This window comes from Mesoplodon bidens (genome assembly GCF_964165515.1).
Source record: "Mesoplodon bidens genome assembly, chromosome: 14".
In the NCBI taxonomy this organism is placed as follows: Eukaryota; Metazoa; Chordata; class Mammalia; order Artiodactyla; family Ziphiidae; genus Mesoplodon; species Mesoplodon bidens.
Genome location: NC_138170.1, coordinates 1,860,196 through 1,877,646, shown reverse-complemented (window position 1 = coordinate 1,877,646; position 17,451 = coordinate 1,860,196). Strand labels below are relative to the sequence as shown.

General features: G+C 40.5%; 1 protein-coding gene across 3 annotated transcripts in view; it reads left to right on the top strand.

Annotated features, from left to right (window-relative positions):
• Positions 1-2,866: 2,866 nt before the first annotated feature.
• STAMBP (STAM binding protein) overlaps positions 2,867-17,451 on the top strand; it is a 30,933-nt gene continuing 16,348 nt past the window's right edge. For 2 of the 3 annotated variants that reach the window (XM_081254217.1, XM_081254215.1), the window contains exons 1-2: positions 2,922-2,996; positions 4,798-5,015. In XM_081254217.1, the coding sequence (XP_081110343.1) occupies positions 4,813-5,015 (203 nt within the window). In that variant the 5' untranslated portion in view covers positions 2,922-2,996; positions 4,798-4,812. Of the gene's footprint in view, positions 2,997-4,797; positions 5,016-17,451 lie in introns of all 3 variants that reach the window. The other variant, XM_081254216.1, reaches the window with a different exon arrangement.

The following is a 17,451-nucleotide window of genomic DNA, read 5'->3' as shown; positions in this document are numbered from 1 at the left end:
TATAAAATGATAAAATCCCTCAACCTAAACTGTACAACTCAAATAGTCCTAAAGTTTCTTTTCTCATTTAACTCTTGTTGAAATTTTCAACCTTGAGAATGGCACTCTTACCTAAAACAAAAGGCTCTCAGCTATTAGGAATAAGTCACATAACTCACAGCTAACTAGCAGGTAACAAAGGAAGAAAATACGTCTAAAATAAAATTGACTGCTTATGCACAAATTTAAGCATTAATTGTAATAATACACACACATTTCAAACCTTTACAAGCATACATAAAAAACTCATTTTCCTGGGACTTCCCTGGTGGTCCAGTGGTTAAGAATCTGCCTTCCAATGCAGGGGACACAGGTTCGATGCCTGGTCGGGGAACTAAGATCCTACATGCTGCGGGGCAACTAAACCGTGCCTCAACTACTGAGCCCACATGCTCTGGAGCCGACGCATCACAACTAGAGAAGCCTGCGCGCCACAATGAAAAACCAGTGCAGCCAGTAAATAAATAAATAAATAAATAAATAAATAAATATGGTGCTTGCATGATATATATATCTTTAAAAAACAAAACAAAACCTCATTTTCCCAACTAGATATTTTTCTGGGTGACAGGAGACACTATTCTTCAAAACAAACTACAGGTGGAGCCCCAACCCTCAGATTCATCTCAATGTTACTAGTTTTACTGGAGCCTTCTCAAGGAACAACTTCTTCATAAGGTAATTCCAACTCCAACTGAAAAGGAACATAGTTTCCATGCATTCATAATATACACATGTGTCATACATATACTTTTGTCCCCATTGCTTTGCACAGTGACCCTTAGAGATTAAACACTCATTTTCAATACAATTTTATTGGCATTGTGACATTAAAAAGTTAGTCTTATGTCCTTTGTTAGGCAAAAAACAGTTGTCTAATACCTCAGGCCAACAATTGTGTGTAGAAAGTAACATAAACCAACTGAAATTTTCAGAAGGAGCTTTCTTTTCCCTGATTTAGAAACCCTGGTAAGTTTAGCCAGGTTTTCAGATCAGCAGTCCCTCTCTGAATGTTGGATTTACGTGGGTGTGATAGAGGGGCTATCTGGCAGGAAAATCCTACTCAAAATCAAAATAGTAGTTCTTTCATAAGATTCAAAATTTTAAGTTAATAAGACAATGAGGCAGAAGATTTTTTTATTATAGCAACTATTTTTAGAGTTTAAAGAAATTGTGGGTATTCTTCTGGACAGCAGTAGGACAAAGCAATTCAATTACTGGGTAATACAATCAGACTCCAAAGCAAATGGGTTTCTATTTCAGTTTTAAAGCGTTTAGTACTTGTTAAGCACACCTATTTATGAAATAGTATGTGCAGATAAATAGAAAAGCACTTGACAATTTTGCAGTGGTCAAAAGCAAGCAAATTCATTGATATTATATAGTGGTCAAGAACAAATGCATATTGATATAATATTTCTAGACAATCTTAAATATTAAACTTTGTTCTTTAGTCTACTAATATTTTTTAAAATTTATAAAGCTGAATACTATACATTGAAGCAGGGACAAATTCAAATGTAATATTTAACAAAATTCAGACTAGAAATTGAAACAGCTTTAAATATTAAAACATATAATGAATATTATGATGACCAAGAACTAATATTGCTAAACTAGAACAAATGTGCACCTGCTTCTTATGTGATGGTAACCCCATCAACAGAATTAGTTAATCCATGAAAACATAGAGAGAAATTTCTAGTAACAAGCTGATGAAGTCTTTTCTTAATGAAGCTTTGAAAGGCTTTCAGTTTGAAAAGGAAACAGTTGTAGAAGATATGCTTTTCAAATTTACGGGTAAAATTTTGTTGTAACACATGCTAAAAAATAATTAATGATTTAACCAGTATTCAAAAAAGAACGTGAGGGGCTAAAGTGGTGTGCTAAAGTTTACAAAATGAAATTTACTTTTAGATCCTACTAGTGGAAACCACTAGAACGCTTGCTCCCCGAATACTCTTCCTCTGGAAACCTTGCCACTAACAAGGATGGACCCTAACACCCAATGAGTCTAATGTGACCTACCTCTCTGGCCACAAAGATTTAAAACAGAACTGGACATTGAGTTTCTGAATGTGGCAATGAACAAAATTAAGGAGAAATCAAGAGCTGAGACTTGAGTAATTTCTAAAAAATAAGGGAATGGAAATTCAGAGAAAGCAATTTTCCACAGAGAGAAGACCCAAGGATATGTATTTAGCAATAAAAATAAAAGTAAAAACACAGCTCATCTCCTGGTTTTCCAATGACTTAGTAGTGTATATAGGGCATTGACAGACTGGGGGGATAGTGTTCAACACCCAGTCAATTCTGATAAAGCTCATACAGTTTTCTCCAGAGAACTGGGACAAGGTAGCTTTTTAGGACTGACATAATCATTTAACACACCTCACAAATGTGAAGGACATGAAGGCACGGGGTAAGCATGAAAGTTGCCAGTCTAATTCCAATAAATGTATGATTTATGTAATAGATTTTATCTGATTCCATACTTTCTAAGCTTTTCTAAGGGGTGTTGTATTACAACTTGTGTAGCCTTTCACATGGTGGAATGCATCGGTGGTTAGTGCAGACATTTTAGGTTAGCGCAGACATTTACTGTGTCTGCGCTAACCTAAAAATAAAAGTTAGCTTGGTCATTGGGTCCTTTAACTATTTGTTTCCCCTTTCTTCCCCGTTGGTTTTGTTTTACCAAAGTGGCCGCCGCCCCGCTCTCTCCTCATTGGTGGGTTTTTCCGCAGGTGGCAGCTCTAGCCCCGCCCACCAGTCGCCGACCCTTGCCCTAAGTTCTTGAGAATTAACCGATAGACCAGAGGGAGGGGGCGGGGTGGCGCCGGATGTGACGTTTCCGGAAGCGCCGAGTGTCGTTCGAGGGGACAGGTGGGGAAGGGTCCCGGGAGTATGGTGGGGCCGGGCTGCTGAGCGTGGTCGGACTCTGGCGGGGAGCGGCCACCGTGAGTGTGGGGCCTGCAGCCTTCTCCTCCCCCCGCCCCTTGCCCGGCCTGCCGCGCGCGAGGCCCCTGACGGCTCTGGTCCCCAGCCGGGCCCAGCGCGTCCCCTCCTACCGCACGCAAAAGACCCGAAAACCTTGGCTGATTTTGCCGGGTGTTGACAACTTGGGCTTGAGTGCCTTCGAGAAGGGGGCCTCACGCCGTTATCAGGAGGTTCCTCTCCACTGTATACGTCCCCTTCGCTCCTTCCTGCTACTTCCTCTCGCCTCCTCCTCATCTTTCCCCCTCGGTTCTTTACGCCACCTTCCCCCCTTATTTACGGATACTGCATCTCCTCCCTGGAGTGTTACTCAACCTTGTAGCTCTGGGCACCACTTCCTGGCCTCGGGGGGGGGGCGGTTCCATTCTCTAGCAAAAGATCCTCTAACCAAGAGGGACTGAAGAGCAACAAGCTTGTGCTGCTTCAGTTAGCTCTGATGGGCTTGGCCCTGAGTTTACTAATTAGACAACTTGGGGAGGGTTTAGATTTGCTAGGAGCTTTCTGAGCCCCTAAAAAAGCTCCCACGGGAGATGGAACGCCTCTACACCCCTGGTAGCCCCCACAACTTTTGTACTATTAGGGTGTTTGAGAAGAAGATTGGTGGAGGAAGTGTGACCTAGAGATAGAATTGGCCCGGAGAAGACCACCTCTGAGGGAGGGGTTGGAATGGAAAACAAAAGCAGTGGATAGACAAATGAAACTGAAATGTCAGGATTTCTGGGCAGATAAGAATCCTGACTGAAGCAGAAGACCTCTGTTGGGAATGAGTAAGGTTTAAGATTGAAAAGACAAAATGAGGCCAGTTGACACAGGGCCTTGAATTCCAAAATCTGCTGTAGCTGGTATATTCTACAGCATGCTGGTTAGGATGTGCTGTAATTCAGTACGTATCCAGTTACCAGAGTCTTTTTGGAAATGATCGTAGAGTGGTATCTGATTGGAAGTTGGAGTCTGATTCTAACAGCAACAATATCAAGAAAGATTATAGAATGACTGCAATCTGAGACCCAAGAAGGGAAACGTCCAGGGTTTTTTGTTGGTTTGTTTTTTGCATTTCAAGTTATCTTTGTGTCCTTTTGTTATTCAAAGAGTACTTAGTCTTTGGAGATAGGTTTGAATACATTGTCTTCTAGATCTAAATTCCTTGCCCTGAAATGGTGAATGATGTTGTAGATTGACTGGAATAGTGGTTTCATGAGCAGAGTTAGCATTATGAGCATTCATTCCCACACCATTTCCTCTAACTAACCGTGTGCTCAAGTCAGTTACCCTCAGGTTAAATGATCAGCTTGAAGTCAGTTATCATCATGAAAGTTCATTGAGTATACTCTGCCAGGTACTGGGGTGGATGGAACTGGGTAGCTGGGAGGAGAGATAATGGAAAAAATATAAGATACTGTCCTTTGTATGATGCCAAGGGCAGGGCTACCTAATGACGTGGAACGATTAGCATGAAGAGAGAATTGAAACCCTCGTGGCTCATTATAGTTTTACTCTTTGTTCCACCTAATTATGGTGCAGGGATTATGGGTTGTTGAGTCTGCCAATCCTTTCGTCCTTGTGATATGGGCTTCCTTGAGGGTCTCAGGCTTCTTATGGGAAAGAGACCTTATTTGGTATGAGCTACAGCATGTGGTATTTTTCTCTTAATTTCTTTGTAAGGTAGAGGTTTATGGGAAAAACAGTGTACTAGGCTGTGCTCGGCTGAGGGGGGCCTTGGTGTCGATGCCATCTTTTTTTTTTTTTTTTTTTTTTCTGTTTCAGAACTTCTTGGTCCTGATGTCTGACCGTGGAGATGTGAGCCTCCCACCCGAAGACCGGGTGAGGGCTCTCTCCCAGATGGGTAGCGCAGTCGAGATAAATGAAGACATTCCACCCCGTCGGTACTTCCGCTCTGGAGTGGAGATTATCCGAATGGCATCTATTTACTCTGAGGAAGGCAACATTGAACATGCGTTCATCCTCTATAACAAGTATATCACGTAAGACGCCTCCGGTTTCCTTTTTCTTTTCCGGTGACGGATGCCTCACTCATTCTGTCCTTGTGCTCGTTTAGTTCAGCTCAGAATTGCTAAAACTAGAGAACTTTACAGCATCATTATCATTAATCATTTTTGCTACCAGCTCCTACATATTGGCTGTCCTTGACATTCAAAGACATGAGTACTGAAAGTGTTGTTTTCATGACTCAGTAATTTCATGAGTAAGAGACCTAACTCTTTGGCTTGTGCCCACATGGCCCAGCTGTTAGGCAAGAGAGTTGGTGTTTAAACTATACATGTTTTGTATTGATGAATGTTTTTCGCTGTCCTCTCTCTATTAAGACAGCCAATCGGAGAATTATTGTTGAGGATTAACAGAGCCAAAATTCCTCACCTCTGCTTATTTTGTAGCAAATTGAATGACTCAGGAAAAAGTTTTTTTCTTAACCTTTATCATAAGCATAAGAATCATCAAATAAGTATTGATCACCTACAGTTTGTATAGCTCATCATAAGACCTTTCCCTTGAGTTGCTTAGCCTCTTGCAGCATAAATTGAAGATTTCAGTTCAGTTGACAGGAACAATTGCTAAAGCCCCAGTGATATTGGAAAAGATGTCTAATTTAGGAAGGGAATAATGTTAAAGGGTCTCATTTATCATTTCTAGTTTTGTTCTTTCATGATACCAGGATCTTAAAATAATAATAATTACAGTGTATTTGTATGGCTCTTAAAGAGTTTGTAGAGTATTTCACCTGCATTATTTCACTTGATCTTCACAGTTGTGTGTACATTGAGTAAGGCGCATCATCCTCCCATTCTGCATATGAGGAAACACCCTCCAGGTTTAGTGGTAGGCTTTGTTGCACAGTTTGGAGTGACAAAACCTGGATTTTCTTAACTCTTAATTCAGGATTCATTCTACAACATAGGTCCTGTTCTTTTTGTTTTCTTTTTGGTAATGTTTCATGAATTGAAGGTAGTCTTTTGAGATCATAGTCTCGAGCCACACTAATTTTTGGTTATGTTTTATTGTTTTTGAATAGGTAACATGTACGTGTAGTACAGGATTCAGAAGGCACAAAAGGGTGTATATTTAAAAACTAAATCTCCCTACCACTCCTCTTTTCCCCCAAGCCTTTAGCTCCCCTCCCCAGAGACAATCACTCTTACTAGTTTCTTATATGTTCTTCCAGAGGTGATGTATGCCTATCAATTATATGATATTAAGTTGTTGATCACATGCTACTCTAAAGCAGAGTCTGTCAACTTTGGTGTTAATGACATTTGGGGTTGAATAATTCTTTGTTGTGGGGAGTATTCTGTGCATTGTAGCGCGTTTAGCAGCATCTTTGGGGTCTCTGCTCACTAGATGCCAGTAGAACCCTTTACCCCCAAGTTGTGACAACCCAAAATGTCTCCAGACATCAACTAATGCTTTTTAAGAGGCAAAACTGACCCAGTTGAGAACCAGTACTCTAAAGAAGAGTAGGTGTAAGAGTGGATTGCCTAGAATTCATATTGTAATTTTAGAATGGAGAAAAGGGGCTTCTATTGTTTATTTTTAAGTTTAGAAATAGTGTCTGTTTCCTCAGAGATCTTGCATCCATCCATACCATAATGTCCTGTTATGTGGCCTCAATGTTGATAAAGTTTCATAGAATTATAATTATATTTCTGCCTCTCTTTGCTTTTATGGTTTTTCATTCCTAGGCACAATGGGCGCAAAATTTATTTTCCTGAGAAATTTCTTTGGCTATTGTCCCTCCCTTCATATACTCTGCTGCTGGTAGAATTAGTATTCTTGTATATTTCCAGTAATATTGTAGGTAGTTCCCTCAGAATGAGGGGCACAATTCTTTTGGGAAATCATAGTTGAGAAAGTTCAGTAGAATCATGGAATCACTCTACCAGGTATTTTCTGAAGGGCCCTCTGGGTCTTGTTGTCCCACATAGAAAGTGCTTTGAGGGTGAGGACCATATTCATTCAAGAAATATATATTACATATACCTACTGTCTACTTGACACTGCAGTAGGTCCTGAATACGTAGTAAGTAAAATGGCCCCTGCCCTTATCCTACTTATGGGAGAAGACAGTATATAGGTAAGCAAATAAATATACAGTTCACAAAATAGGGAAAATGCTGTGGAAGCAACGGAGAGTGCTGGGACAGGGAATAACCAAGGTTATCTAATTAAATAGAGCAACATCTATCTGAGAAGATAAGATTTAAACTGAGACTTGAAGGATGCCACAGAGTTGGTCATTCCAAAAGCATAAAGCAGAGCATTTAAAACAGATACAGCTGGTGTATTCAGAAGCTCTCAGGTAGGAAAGACCTTAGTGTGTTCTGAGGATTGAAAGATCATTGTGTTTGGAGTGTAGCAAGTGAAGAGGGAGAATGACCGCAGATGAAGTTGGAGAGGCAGGCGGGGCCAAATCACACAGAAACTTATAGGCCACAGTGAGGAGTTTACATTTTATCTTGAGAGCAATAGAAAGCCATTGAAAACTTTTAAGTGAGGTTGTGACCTAATCTTACTTATATTTTAAAAATATAAATTTTGGCTGGTATGTATGTGGTAACTGGTGGAGGGAGTGTCAAGAGAGAGGCTGGTAGGTTGAAAGAACATGTGGACTGGGAAGGAGCAGATGGATTTGGTATTCTGGAGATAGAGTCCATGGAACTTACTGATAATTTGGGAAAGAAGATGGTATCAAGATCGACCTCAGTTTCTGCCTTGAGTAACTTAGGATTTGCTGGTCCATTTATTGAGATGGGGAGAGTGGTGTTGAAAAGGGTTTGGGTAATGGGAAGATTGAAGAGTTCAGGCCTGGTTTTTTGATGTGTTAAGGTGTAAAGTTTAAGTTATCTGTGAGATATCCTAGTAGAGATGTCCAGTAGGAGGTTGGATGTAGCAGTCTGAACTCAGAGGAGAGGTCTGGGTTGGAGATACAAGCCCAGGAGTACTCAACATATAGTTGGTTCTGAAGCCATGAAAACTGCTGAGACCTTGTAGTGCAGTGGTTCTTAATCTGGGGTCCAAGCACCCACAGGGATTCATTGATAAAATTCAGGGTCCATGAACTTGGTTGGGAAAAACTTTTCTTGTTTTTACTAATCTCTAACTGAAATTTAGCACTTCCTTTGATTTTGAATATAGGCGTCAAACCACAGTATTTTTAATATTTGTAGTTTTGTCACCAGTAGAAATCAATATATTTTCATATTAAATTATGATTGTTGCTGATATCTCAAAATAACATTTATACTTACCACTACTTCAGATTTACAGTACAGAGTTATTAAACCCACAACTACATCCTGTTTTTTAATGTATTAACAATGCCTTAATAAGTAACCACATATCACAATTTTTTAATATTTTGAAAACTGCATTACAGTAGAATTGGGCTTTTTGTAATGTTTAATAATTTATATTATATCTTTAAAAGATTATTCTGAGACGGGTCCATAGGCTTCATTAGATGCCAGAAGGATCCATGGCGTATTAAAGTATCAAGAAACCTTTCCCTGAAGGAAGGTTTGAGAGGTAGGAGGAAATCTAGGAAATCCATCACTTTGTCATGGGAGCCAAAAGAGGTCAGTATTTGTAGGGCAGTGGCCAACTGTGTCACATGGGCAAGGATTTGGGTTTGATGTCATGATGTGATCAGTAGTCTTGTTAAGCAATTTCACTGGAAGGATTAAAGATGGGAGTGGTTGAAAGGTGAGTGGACAGTAAGAGAGTAGAGACTGTGAGTGTAGTCCAGAGATCAGAGAACTTTTTCGGTAAAGGGGCCAGATAGTAAATTTTTTTTATCATCTTTATTGGAGTATAATTGCTTTACAATGTTGTGTTAGTTTCTGCTGTATAACAAGGTGAATCAGCTGTACATATACATATATCCACATATCCCCTCCCTCTTGCATCTCCCTGCCACTCTCCTTATCCCACTCCTCTAGGTGGTCACAGAGCACCGAGCTGATCTCCAGCTGCTTCCCACTAGCTATCTGTTTTACATTTGGTAGTGTATATATGTCCATGCCACTCTCTCACTTTGTCCCAGGTTACCCTTCCGCCTCCCCGTGTCCTCAAGTCCATTTCTTTACGTCTACATAGAGACTAACCCTTGGGACCAGAAAGTAGTGATCTATTTAGTGGACACATCGATGCCAGACACAGATGTCTGGATTCATGATTTTATGTCAGAGTATCTGGTAGAGCTTTCAAAAGTCAATTAATTACTGCTTCTGAGACCTTGACAACTGATTCAGATTTTTTTAGCAGTAACAAAATATAGTAGGCTTTAAAAAAAAAAATCTTGCCTCTGCTACATGGCTCTGACTGCTGTGAGGGATTGAAAAGAATATGCCTGTGTTTGATGAAAGATATTTAACAAGTATTGTTTTAACAGAGTTGACTTTTCAAAGAGAATTGCACTTGAATTATTACTATAATATTAGAATAAAAATGTTTATCAATAAAGTTCAAACTTTTTTATTCATGTCCTGCCCCTATTTCTTCAGAACCTTTTTTTTTTTTTTTAGATTCCATATATATGTGTTAGCATACGGTATTTGTTTTTCTCTTTCTAACTTACTTCACTCTGTATGACAGACTCTAGGTCCATCCACCTCACTACAAATAACTCAATTTCGTTTCTTTTTATGGCTGAGTAATATTCCATTGTATATATGTGCCACATCTTCTTTATCCATTCATCTCTTGATGGGTGTTTAGGTTGCTTGCCTGTCCTGGCTATTGTAAATAGTGCTGCAATAAACATTGTGGTACATGACTCTTTTTGAATTATGGTTTTCTCAGGGTATATGCCCAGTAGTGGGATTGCTGGGTCATATGGTAGTGCTATTTTTAGTTTTTTAAGGAACCTCAATACTGTTCTCCATAGTGGCTGTATCAATTTACATTCCTACCAACAGTGCAAGAGGGTTCCCTTTTCTCCACACCCTCTCCAGAATTTATTGTTTGTAGGTTTTTTGATGATGGCCGTTCTGCCTGGTGTGAGGTGATACCTCACTATAGTTTTGATTTGCATTCCTCTAATGATTAGTGATGTTGAGCATCCTTTCATGTGTTTGTTGGCAATCTGTATATCTTCTTTGGAGAAATGTCTGTTTAGGTCTTCTGCCCATTTTTGGATTGGGTTGTTTGTTTTTTTGATATTGAGCCGCACGCTTGTATATTTTTGAGATTAATCCTTTGTCAGTTGTTTTGTTTGCAAATATTTTCTCCCATTCTGAGGGTTGTATTTATGTCTTGTTTATGGTTTCCTTTGCTGTGCAAAAGCTTTTAAGCTTCATTAGGTCCCATTTGTTTATTTATTTTTTATTTCCATTTCTCTAGGAGGTGGGTCAAAAAGGATCTTGCTGTGATTTATGTCATAGAGTGTTCTGCCTATGTTTTCCTCTAAGAGTTTGATAGTATCTGGCCTTACATTTATGTCTTTAATCCATTTTGAGTTTATTTTTGTGTGTGGTGTTAGGGAGTGTTCTAATTTCATTCTTTTACACGTAACTGTCCAGTTTTCCCAACACTACTTATTGAAGAGGCTGTCTTTTCTCCATTGTATATTCTTGCCTCCTTTATCAAAAATAAGGTGACCATATGTGCGTGGGTTTACCTCTGGGCTTTTTATCCTGTTCCATTGATCTATCTTTCTGTTTTTGTGCCAGTACCATACTGTCTTGATTACTGTAGCTTTGTAGTATAGTCTGAAGTCAGGGAGCCTGATTCCTCCAGCTCTGTTTTTCTTTCTCAAGATTGCTTTGGCTATTTGGGGTCTTTTGTGTTTCCATACAAATTGTGAAATTTTTGTTCTAGTTCTGTGAAAAATGCCATTGGTAGTTTGATAGGGATTGCATTGAATCTGTAGATTGCTTTGGGTAGTAGAGTTATTTTCACAATGTTGATTCTTCCAATCCAAGAACATGGTATATCTCTCCATCTGTTTGTATCATCTTTAATTTCTTTCATCAGTGTCGTATAGTTTTTTGCATACAGGTCTTTTGTCTCCTTAGGTAGGTTTATTCCTAGGTATTTTATTCTTTTTGTTGCAGTGGTAAATGGGAGTGTTTCCTTAATTTCTCTTTCAGATGTTTCATCACTAACGTATAGGAATGCAAGAGATTGCTGTGCATTAATTTTGTATCCTGCTACTTTACCAAATTCATTGATTAGGTCTAGTAGTTTTCTGGTAGCATCTTTAGGATTCTCTATGTATAGTATCATGTCATCTGCCAAGAGTGACAGTTTTACTTCTTCTTTTCCTATTTGCATTCCTTTTATTTCTTTTTATTCTCTGATTGCTGTCGCTAAAACTTCCAAATGTATGTTGAATAATAGTGGTGAGAGTGGGCAACCTTGTCTTGTTCCTGATCTTAGTGGAAATGGTTTCAGTTTTTTCACAATTGAGAACGATGTTGGCTGTGGGTTTGTCACATATGGCCTTTATTATGTTGAGGTAGGTTCCCTCTATGCCTACTTTCTGGAGAGTTTTTATCATAAATGGGTGTTTAATTTTGTCAGAAGTTTTTTCTGCATCTATTGAGATGATCATATGGTTTTTGTCCTTCAGTTTGTTAATATGGTGTATCACATTGATTGATTCGCGTATATTGAAGAATCCTTGCATCCTGAGATAAACCCCACTTGATCATGGTGTATGATCCTTTTACTGTGCTGTTGGATTCTATTTGCTAGTATTCTGTTGAGGATTTTTGCATTTATGTTCATCAGTGATATTGGCCTGTAGTTTTCTTTTTTTTGTAACATCTTTGTCTGGTTTTGGTATCTTGGTGATGGTGGCCTTGTAGAATGAATTTGGGAGTGTTCCTCCCTGTGCTATATTTTGAAAGAGTTTGAGAAGGATAGGTGTTAGCTCTTCTCTAAATGTTTGATAGAATTCGCCTGTGAAGCCATCTGGTCCTGGGCTTTTGTTTGTTGGAAGATTTTTAATCACAGTTTAAATTTCAGTGCATGTGATTGGTCTGTTTATATTTTCTATTTCTTCCTGGTTCAGTCTTGGAAGGTTGTGCATTTCTTAGAATTTGTCCCTTTCTTCCAGGTTGTCCAGTTTATTGGCATATAGTTGCTTCTGGTAATCTCTCATGATCCTTTGTATTTCTGCAGTGTCACTTGTTACTTCTCCTTTTTCATTTCTAATTCTATTGATTTGAGTCTTTTCCCTTTTTTTCTTGATGAGTCTGGCTAATGGTTTATCAATTTTGTTTATCTTCTCAAAGAACCCGCTTTTAGTTTTATTGATCTTTGCTATTGTTTCCTTCATTTCTTTTTCATTTATTTCTGATCTGATCTTTATGATTTCTTTCCTTCTGCTAACTTTGGGGTTTTTTTCTTCTTTCTCTAATTGCTTAAGGTATAAGTTTAGGTTGTTTATTTGAGGTTTTTCTTGTTTCTTGAGGTAGGATTGTATTGCTATAAACTTCCCTCTTAGAACTGCTTTTGCTGCATACCACAGGTTTTGGGTCATCGTGTTTTCATTGTCATTTGTTTCTAGGTATTTTTTGATTTCCTCTTTGATTTCTTCAATGATCTCTTGTTTTTTAGCAGTGTATTGTTTAGCCTCCATATGTTTGTATTTTTTACAGTTTTTTCCTGTAATTGATATCTAGTCTCATAGCATTGTGATCAGAAAAGGTACTTGATATGATTTCGATTTTCTTAAATTTACCAAGGCTTGATTTGTGACCCAATATATGATGTATTCTGGAGAATGTTCCATGAGCACTTGAGAAGAAAGTGTATTCTATTGTTTTGGGTTGGAATGTCCTATAAATATCAATTAAGTCCATCTTGTTTGATATATCATTTAAAGATTGTGTTTCCTTATTTATTTTCATTTTGGATGATCTGTCCATTGGTGAAGGTAGGGTGTTAAAGTCCCCTACTATTATTGTGTTACTGTCGATTTTCCTCTTTTATGGCTGTTAGCCTTTGCCTTACGTACTGAGGTGCTCCCATGTTGGGTGTATAAATATTTACAATTGTTATATCTTCTTCTTGGATTGGTCCCTTGATCATTATGTAGTGTCCTTCTTTGTCTCTTGTAATAGTCTTTGTTTTAAAGTCTATTTTGTCTGATATGAGCATTGCTATGCCAGCTTTCTTTTGATTGCCATTTGCATGGAATATCTTTTTCCTCACTTTCAGTCTGTATGTGGCCCTAGGTCTGAAGTGGGTCTCTTGTGGACAGCATATATACGGGTCTTGTTTTTGTATCCATTTAGCCAGTCTATATCTTTTTGTTGGAGTTTTTTTTTTTTTACTCATTCAACAGATATTTATTGACCATATATGTGACAGGTCACTTGGGATATCACAATGAACAAAACGAAGTCTTAACTCTCATGGAGCTTTTATTCTAGTGTTGAAGACAGATAATAAAAATATATTTTTCAAGTGTGATAAGTGCTATGAAGCAAAGAAGGGAGCAGAGTGACTGAGAGGTTCTGTTCAATGTAGGGCAGCCAGAGAAGGTGACAAATTGCTCTGTTAATATTAACAGTATTAATCACTGTTATGTTTCTTGTGTGTTTATGTGTTTGCGTCCAGAACTGGAGCTTGCTGGTCTTTGAGTGGAGCTGGGTCTTAGCGTTGAGACGGAGGTCTCTGGGAGAGCTCTCGCCGATTGATATTACATGGGGCGGGAGGTCTCTGGTGGTCCAATGTCCTGAACTTGGCTCTCCCACCTCAGAGGCTCAGGCCTGACACCCGGCTGGAGCCCCAAGACCCTGTCAGCCATACGGCTCAGAAGAAAAGGGAGGAAAAAAATAAAATAATAAAATAAAAAATAAAGTTATTAAAATAAAAAATAATTTTTAAAAATATTATTAAAATAAAAAATATAATAAGTAATAAAGAGAGAGCAACCAAACCAATAAACAAATCCACCAATGATAACAAGTGCTAAAAACTGTACTAAGATAAACATAAAAATCAGAAACTAGTCTGTCGCATACAGCAAACCCCAAAGTCTACAGTTGCTCCCAAAGTCCACGGCCTCAGTTTTAGGATGATTTGTTGTCTGTTCAGGTATTCCACAGATGCAGGGTACATCAAGTTGATTGTGGAGATTTAATCTGCTGCTCCTGAGGCTACATGGAGAAATTTCCCTTTCTTTTCTTTGTTCGCACAGCTCCCGGGGTTCAGCTTTGGATTTGGCCCCGCCTCTGCGTGTAGGTCACCAGAGGGCATCTGTTCTTCACCCAGACAGGAGGGGGTTAAAGGAGCGGCTGATTAGGGGGCTCTGGCTCACTCAGGCTAGGGGGATGGAGGGGTACAGAATGCAGGGCGAGCCTATGGTGGCAGAGGCTGGCGTGACGTTGCACCAGCCTGAGGCGCGCCCGTGTGTTCTCCCGGGGAAGTTGTCCCTGGATCACGGGACCCTGGCAGTGGCGGGCTGCACAGGCTCCCGGGAGGGGAGGTGTGGACAGTGACCTGCGCTCGCACACAGGCTTCTTGGTGGCTGCAGCAGCAGCCTTAGCGTCTCATGCCCGTCTCTGGGGTCCGCGCTGATAGCTGTGGCTTGCGCCCGTCTCTGGAGCTCCTTTAAGCAGCGCTCTTAATCCCCTCTCCTCACGCACCCCGAAACAATGGTCTCTTGCCTCTTAGTTCCAGACTCTTTTCCGGACCCCCTCCCAGCTAGCTGTGGTGCACTAACCCCTTCAGGCTGTGTTCACGCCACCAACCCCAGTCCTCTCCCTGGGATCCGACCTCTGAACCCCGAAGCCCAAGCCTCAGCTCCCCGCCCGCCCCGGCGGGTGAGCAGACAGGCCTCTCGGGCTGGTGAGTGCCGGTCAGCACCGATCCTCCGTGCGGGAATCTCTCTGCTTTGCCCTCCGCACCCCTGTGGCTGCGGTCTCCTCCGCGGCTCCGAAGCTTCCCCCTCCGCCACCCGCAGTCTCCGCCCGCGAAGGGGCTCCTAGTGTGTAGACACCTTTCCTCCTTCACGGCTCCCTCCCACTGGTGCAGGTCCCGGCCCTATCCTTTTGTCTCTGTTTATTCTGTTTTCTGTTGCCCTACCCAGGTACGTGGGGAGTTTCTTGCCTTTTGGGAGGTCTGAGGTCTTCTTCCAGCGTTCAGTAGGTGTTCTGTAGGATTTGTTCCACATGTAGATGTATTTTTGATGTACTTGTGGGGAGGAAGGTGATCTCTGCGTCTTACTCCTCTGCCATCTTGAAGGTCCTCCCTGTCAGTAGCTTTTCAGTCAGCGATCCTTTTTTTTCTTTTCCTTCGTGCTTAATCTAGTTTCATTTGCTCACAGGGTGCCCCGTGCAGAGGTCTTGCCCTCAGCACTTCAGACCAGAGTTCCTAGGGCACAGTGGATGCACCCAACACCAGTAACTATTTTTGGCTTTGCAGGCAATTTGATCTCTGTTGCAACCTCTGCTTTGTAGTGTGAAAGCAAGCCATAGATAATACACGAATGAATGGGTGAGGCTGTGTTCCAATGAAACTTTATTTATAAAAACAGATGGCGAGCTAGATTTGCCGCGCTAGCCGTAGTTTGCCAAGCCCTGGCGTAGACAGCTCTTTGGAGAAGTTGGACAGGAAGTAAAGTGGAAAACTGAGGAAGTAATTGAAGGGGACATGGAGTACATGAATGTGCGTATGTGTGTGCGTGCGTGCATGTGTGTGTGTGTGTGAAGATGGGAGATTCTAGAGCATACTTTTGGCTGATGGAAAGGATACTGTGGAGAAGGAGAGGCTAACGGTACAGAAAAGAGACTTTCAGCGTAGAAATAAACTCTTATATAGGCAAGAGGGAGTAGGATTAATGGTACACGGATGCTGAAGAAGTTGATTTTTTTTCTGTGATGTGGTGTTACTTTGAGTGATATGAATATCAGTGTTAACAACAAGACCGATACGGGGGGTCTGTTCCTGTCTGTGGTGTTCTGCTTATAAGACCATTTAACATGATGAACTAGGCCTGGAGGAGAGTTGAGTGAGAGGAGGGTAGAATGTATTACTTAACTTGTTAGATTTGGGGTTTCATTTGGAACTTTGTTGGATTGGCTAGACCTGGATCAATCAGTGTAGCTACCTTCATTTCTCCTGCAGATATCTTCAAGGCCCTAACTCTGATTCTGTGAACTGACAAGCCCTAGGAGTTGCAAAAAAACTTCTAGCTCAGTATTCTTGGTCAGTTTTTCTACCGCAGTTCACTTGGTGTATTCCTGTCAGTTAACAGCGGCTCACTTTGGCAGCTGTGACACTGAGGAGAGAGGAGGGAAGAGGGTCGGCCTCTACCTCACCACTCTTCTGCCTGCCCCCCACTAGTGAGTCATTGTTCTAGACCTTTTGCATACTTTAACTCAGGATTTTAAAGGCATGTTTGTTCTTTTCCCTTGAGCAGTTTAGGCGTCTTAATGATCTCAAGCACACTTCCCCCCTCAGAGGTTTCCCCTACTGTAGGAATGCTTTGCCTTTTGCAGACCCCAGTATAGAAGAAGGATCTTCAACATATTAAATCAGTGCATATTTTCATGGTGAGCACAGACAGTAATCCAGGCGGTAGATTCTTTCGCAGCTTTTTATGGTCATCAACTAGGCTGCACGGAGGAGAGTTACAGAGGACTTAGGCAATTCCTGTCTGCTGTGTGAGCCCCCTACAACACAGACCTGCTTTCTGAAAATGGCCTGTCACCTGTGTTGAAAATGTTTACCACCAGGATTGGGGCTTATGGACTGAAGAGGGTTTTCATTTGTGCTCATGGTCACTTTGCTGACTAACTTTTAAGATTGGAAGAAATTAGAGCCCTTAATACATCCATGTGATAGAATTTCTGCTTGACTTTTTAAATTATTTTTACACAAAAGTAATATTTGTTCCTGATTAAAACAATTTTTTTCAAACCATACAGCAAGGGAAATATTAAAGTGAAAAGAAAATTCCCATCCGCCAGAGGTAATCACTGTTATGTTTCTTGTGTGTTTATGTGTTTGTTAAGAAAATATGCCCATGCAAACACGTGGGCTCATGTCTTTATCCTTTTTTCTTAAAGCCTGAATGAGATCATACAATATATTATTTTCTACAATTTGCTTTCTTAACAGTCATGTCTTTCCGCATCAGGACACATTGATCCAGCATCTCATTCTGCCTTAGGGCTGTTTCTTCTGCCTGGAACAGTCTTATCCCAGATATCATCATGGCTTACTCTTCCAGTCCTTACTTAACTGCTACCTTCTTAGTGATGCCTTCCTTATCTGCCCTGTCTAAAAGCTCAATCCCTTCCCTGTCACTTCCATTCCCCTTCCCTATTAGTGACTTTTTCCTAGCACTGATTATCTATAATACTTTTTATTTTGTCTATTGTCTGTTCCCCCACTGTAATGTAGACTCTGTGGTGGGGAGGAATTTGTGACTGTGACATTCACTGCCAG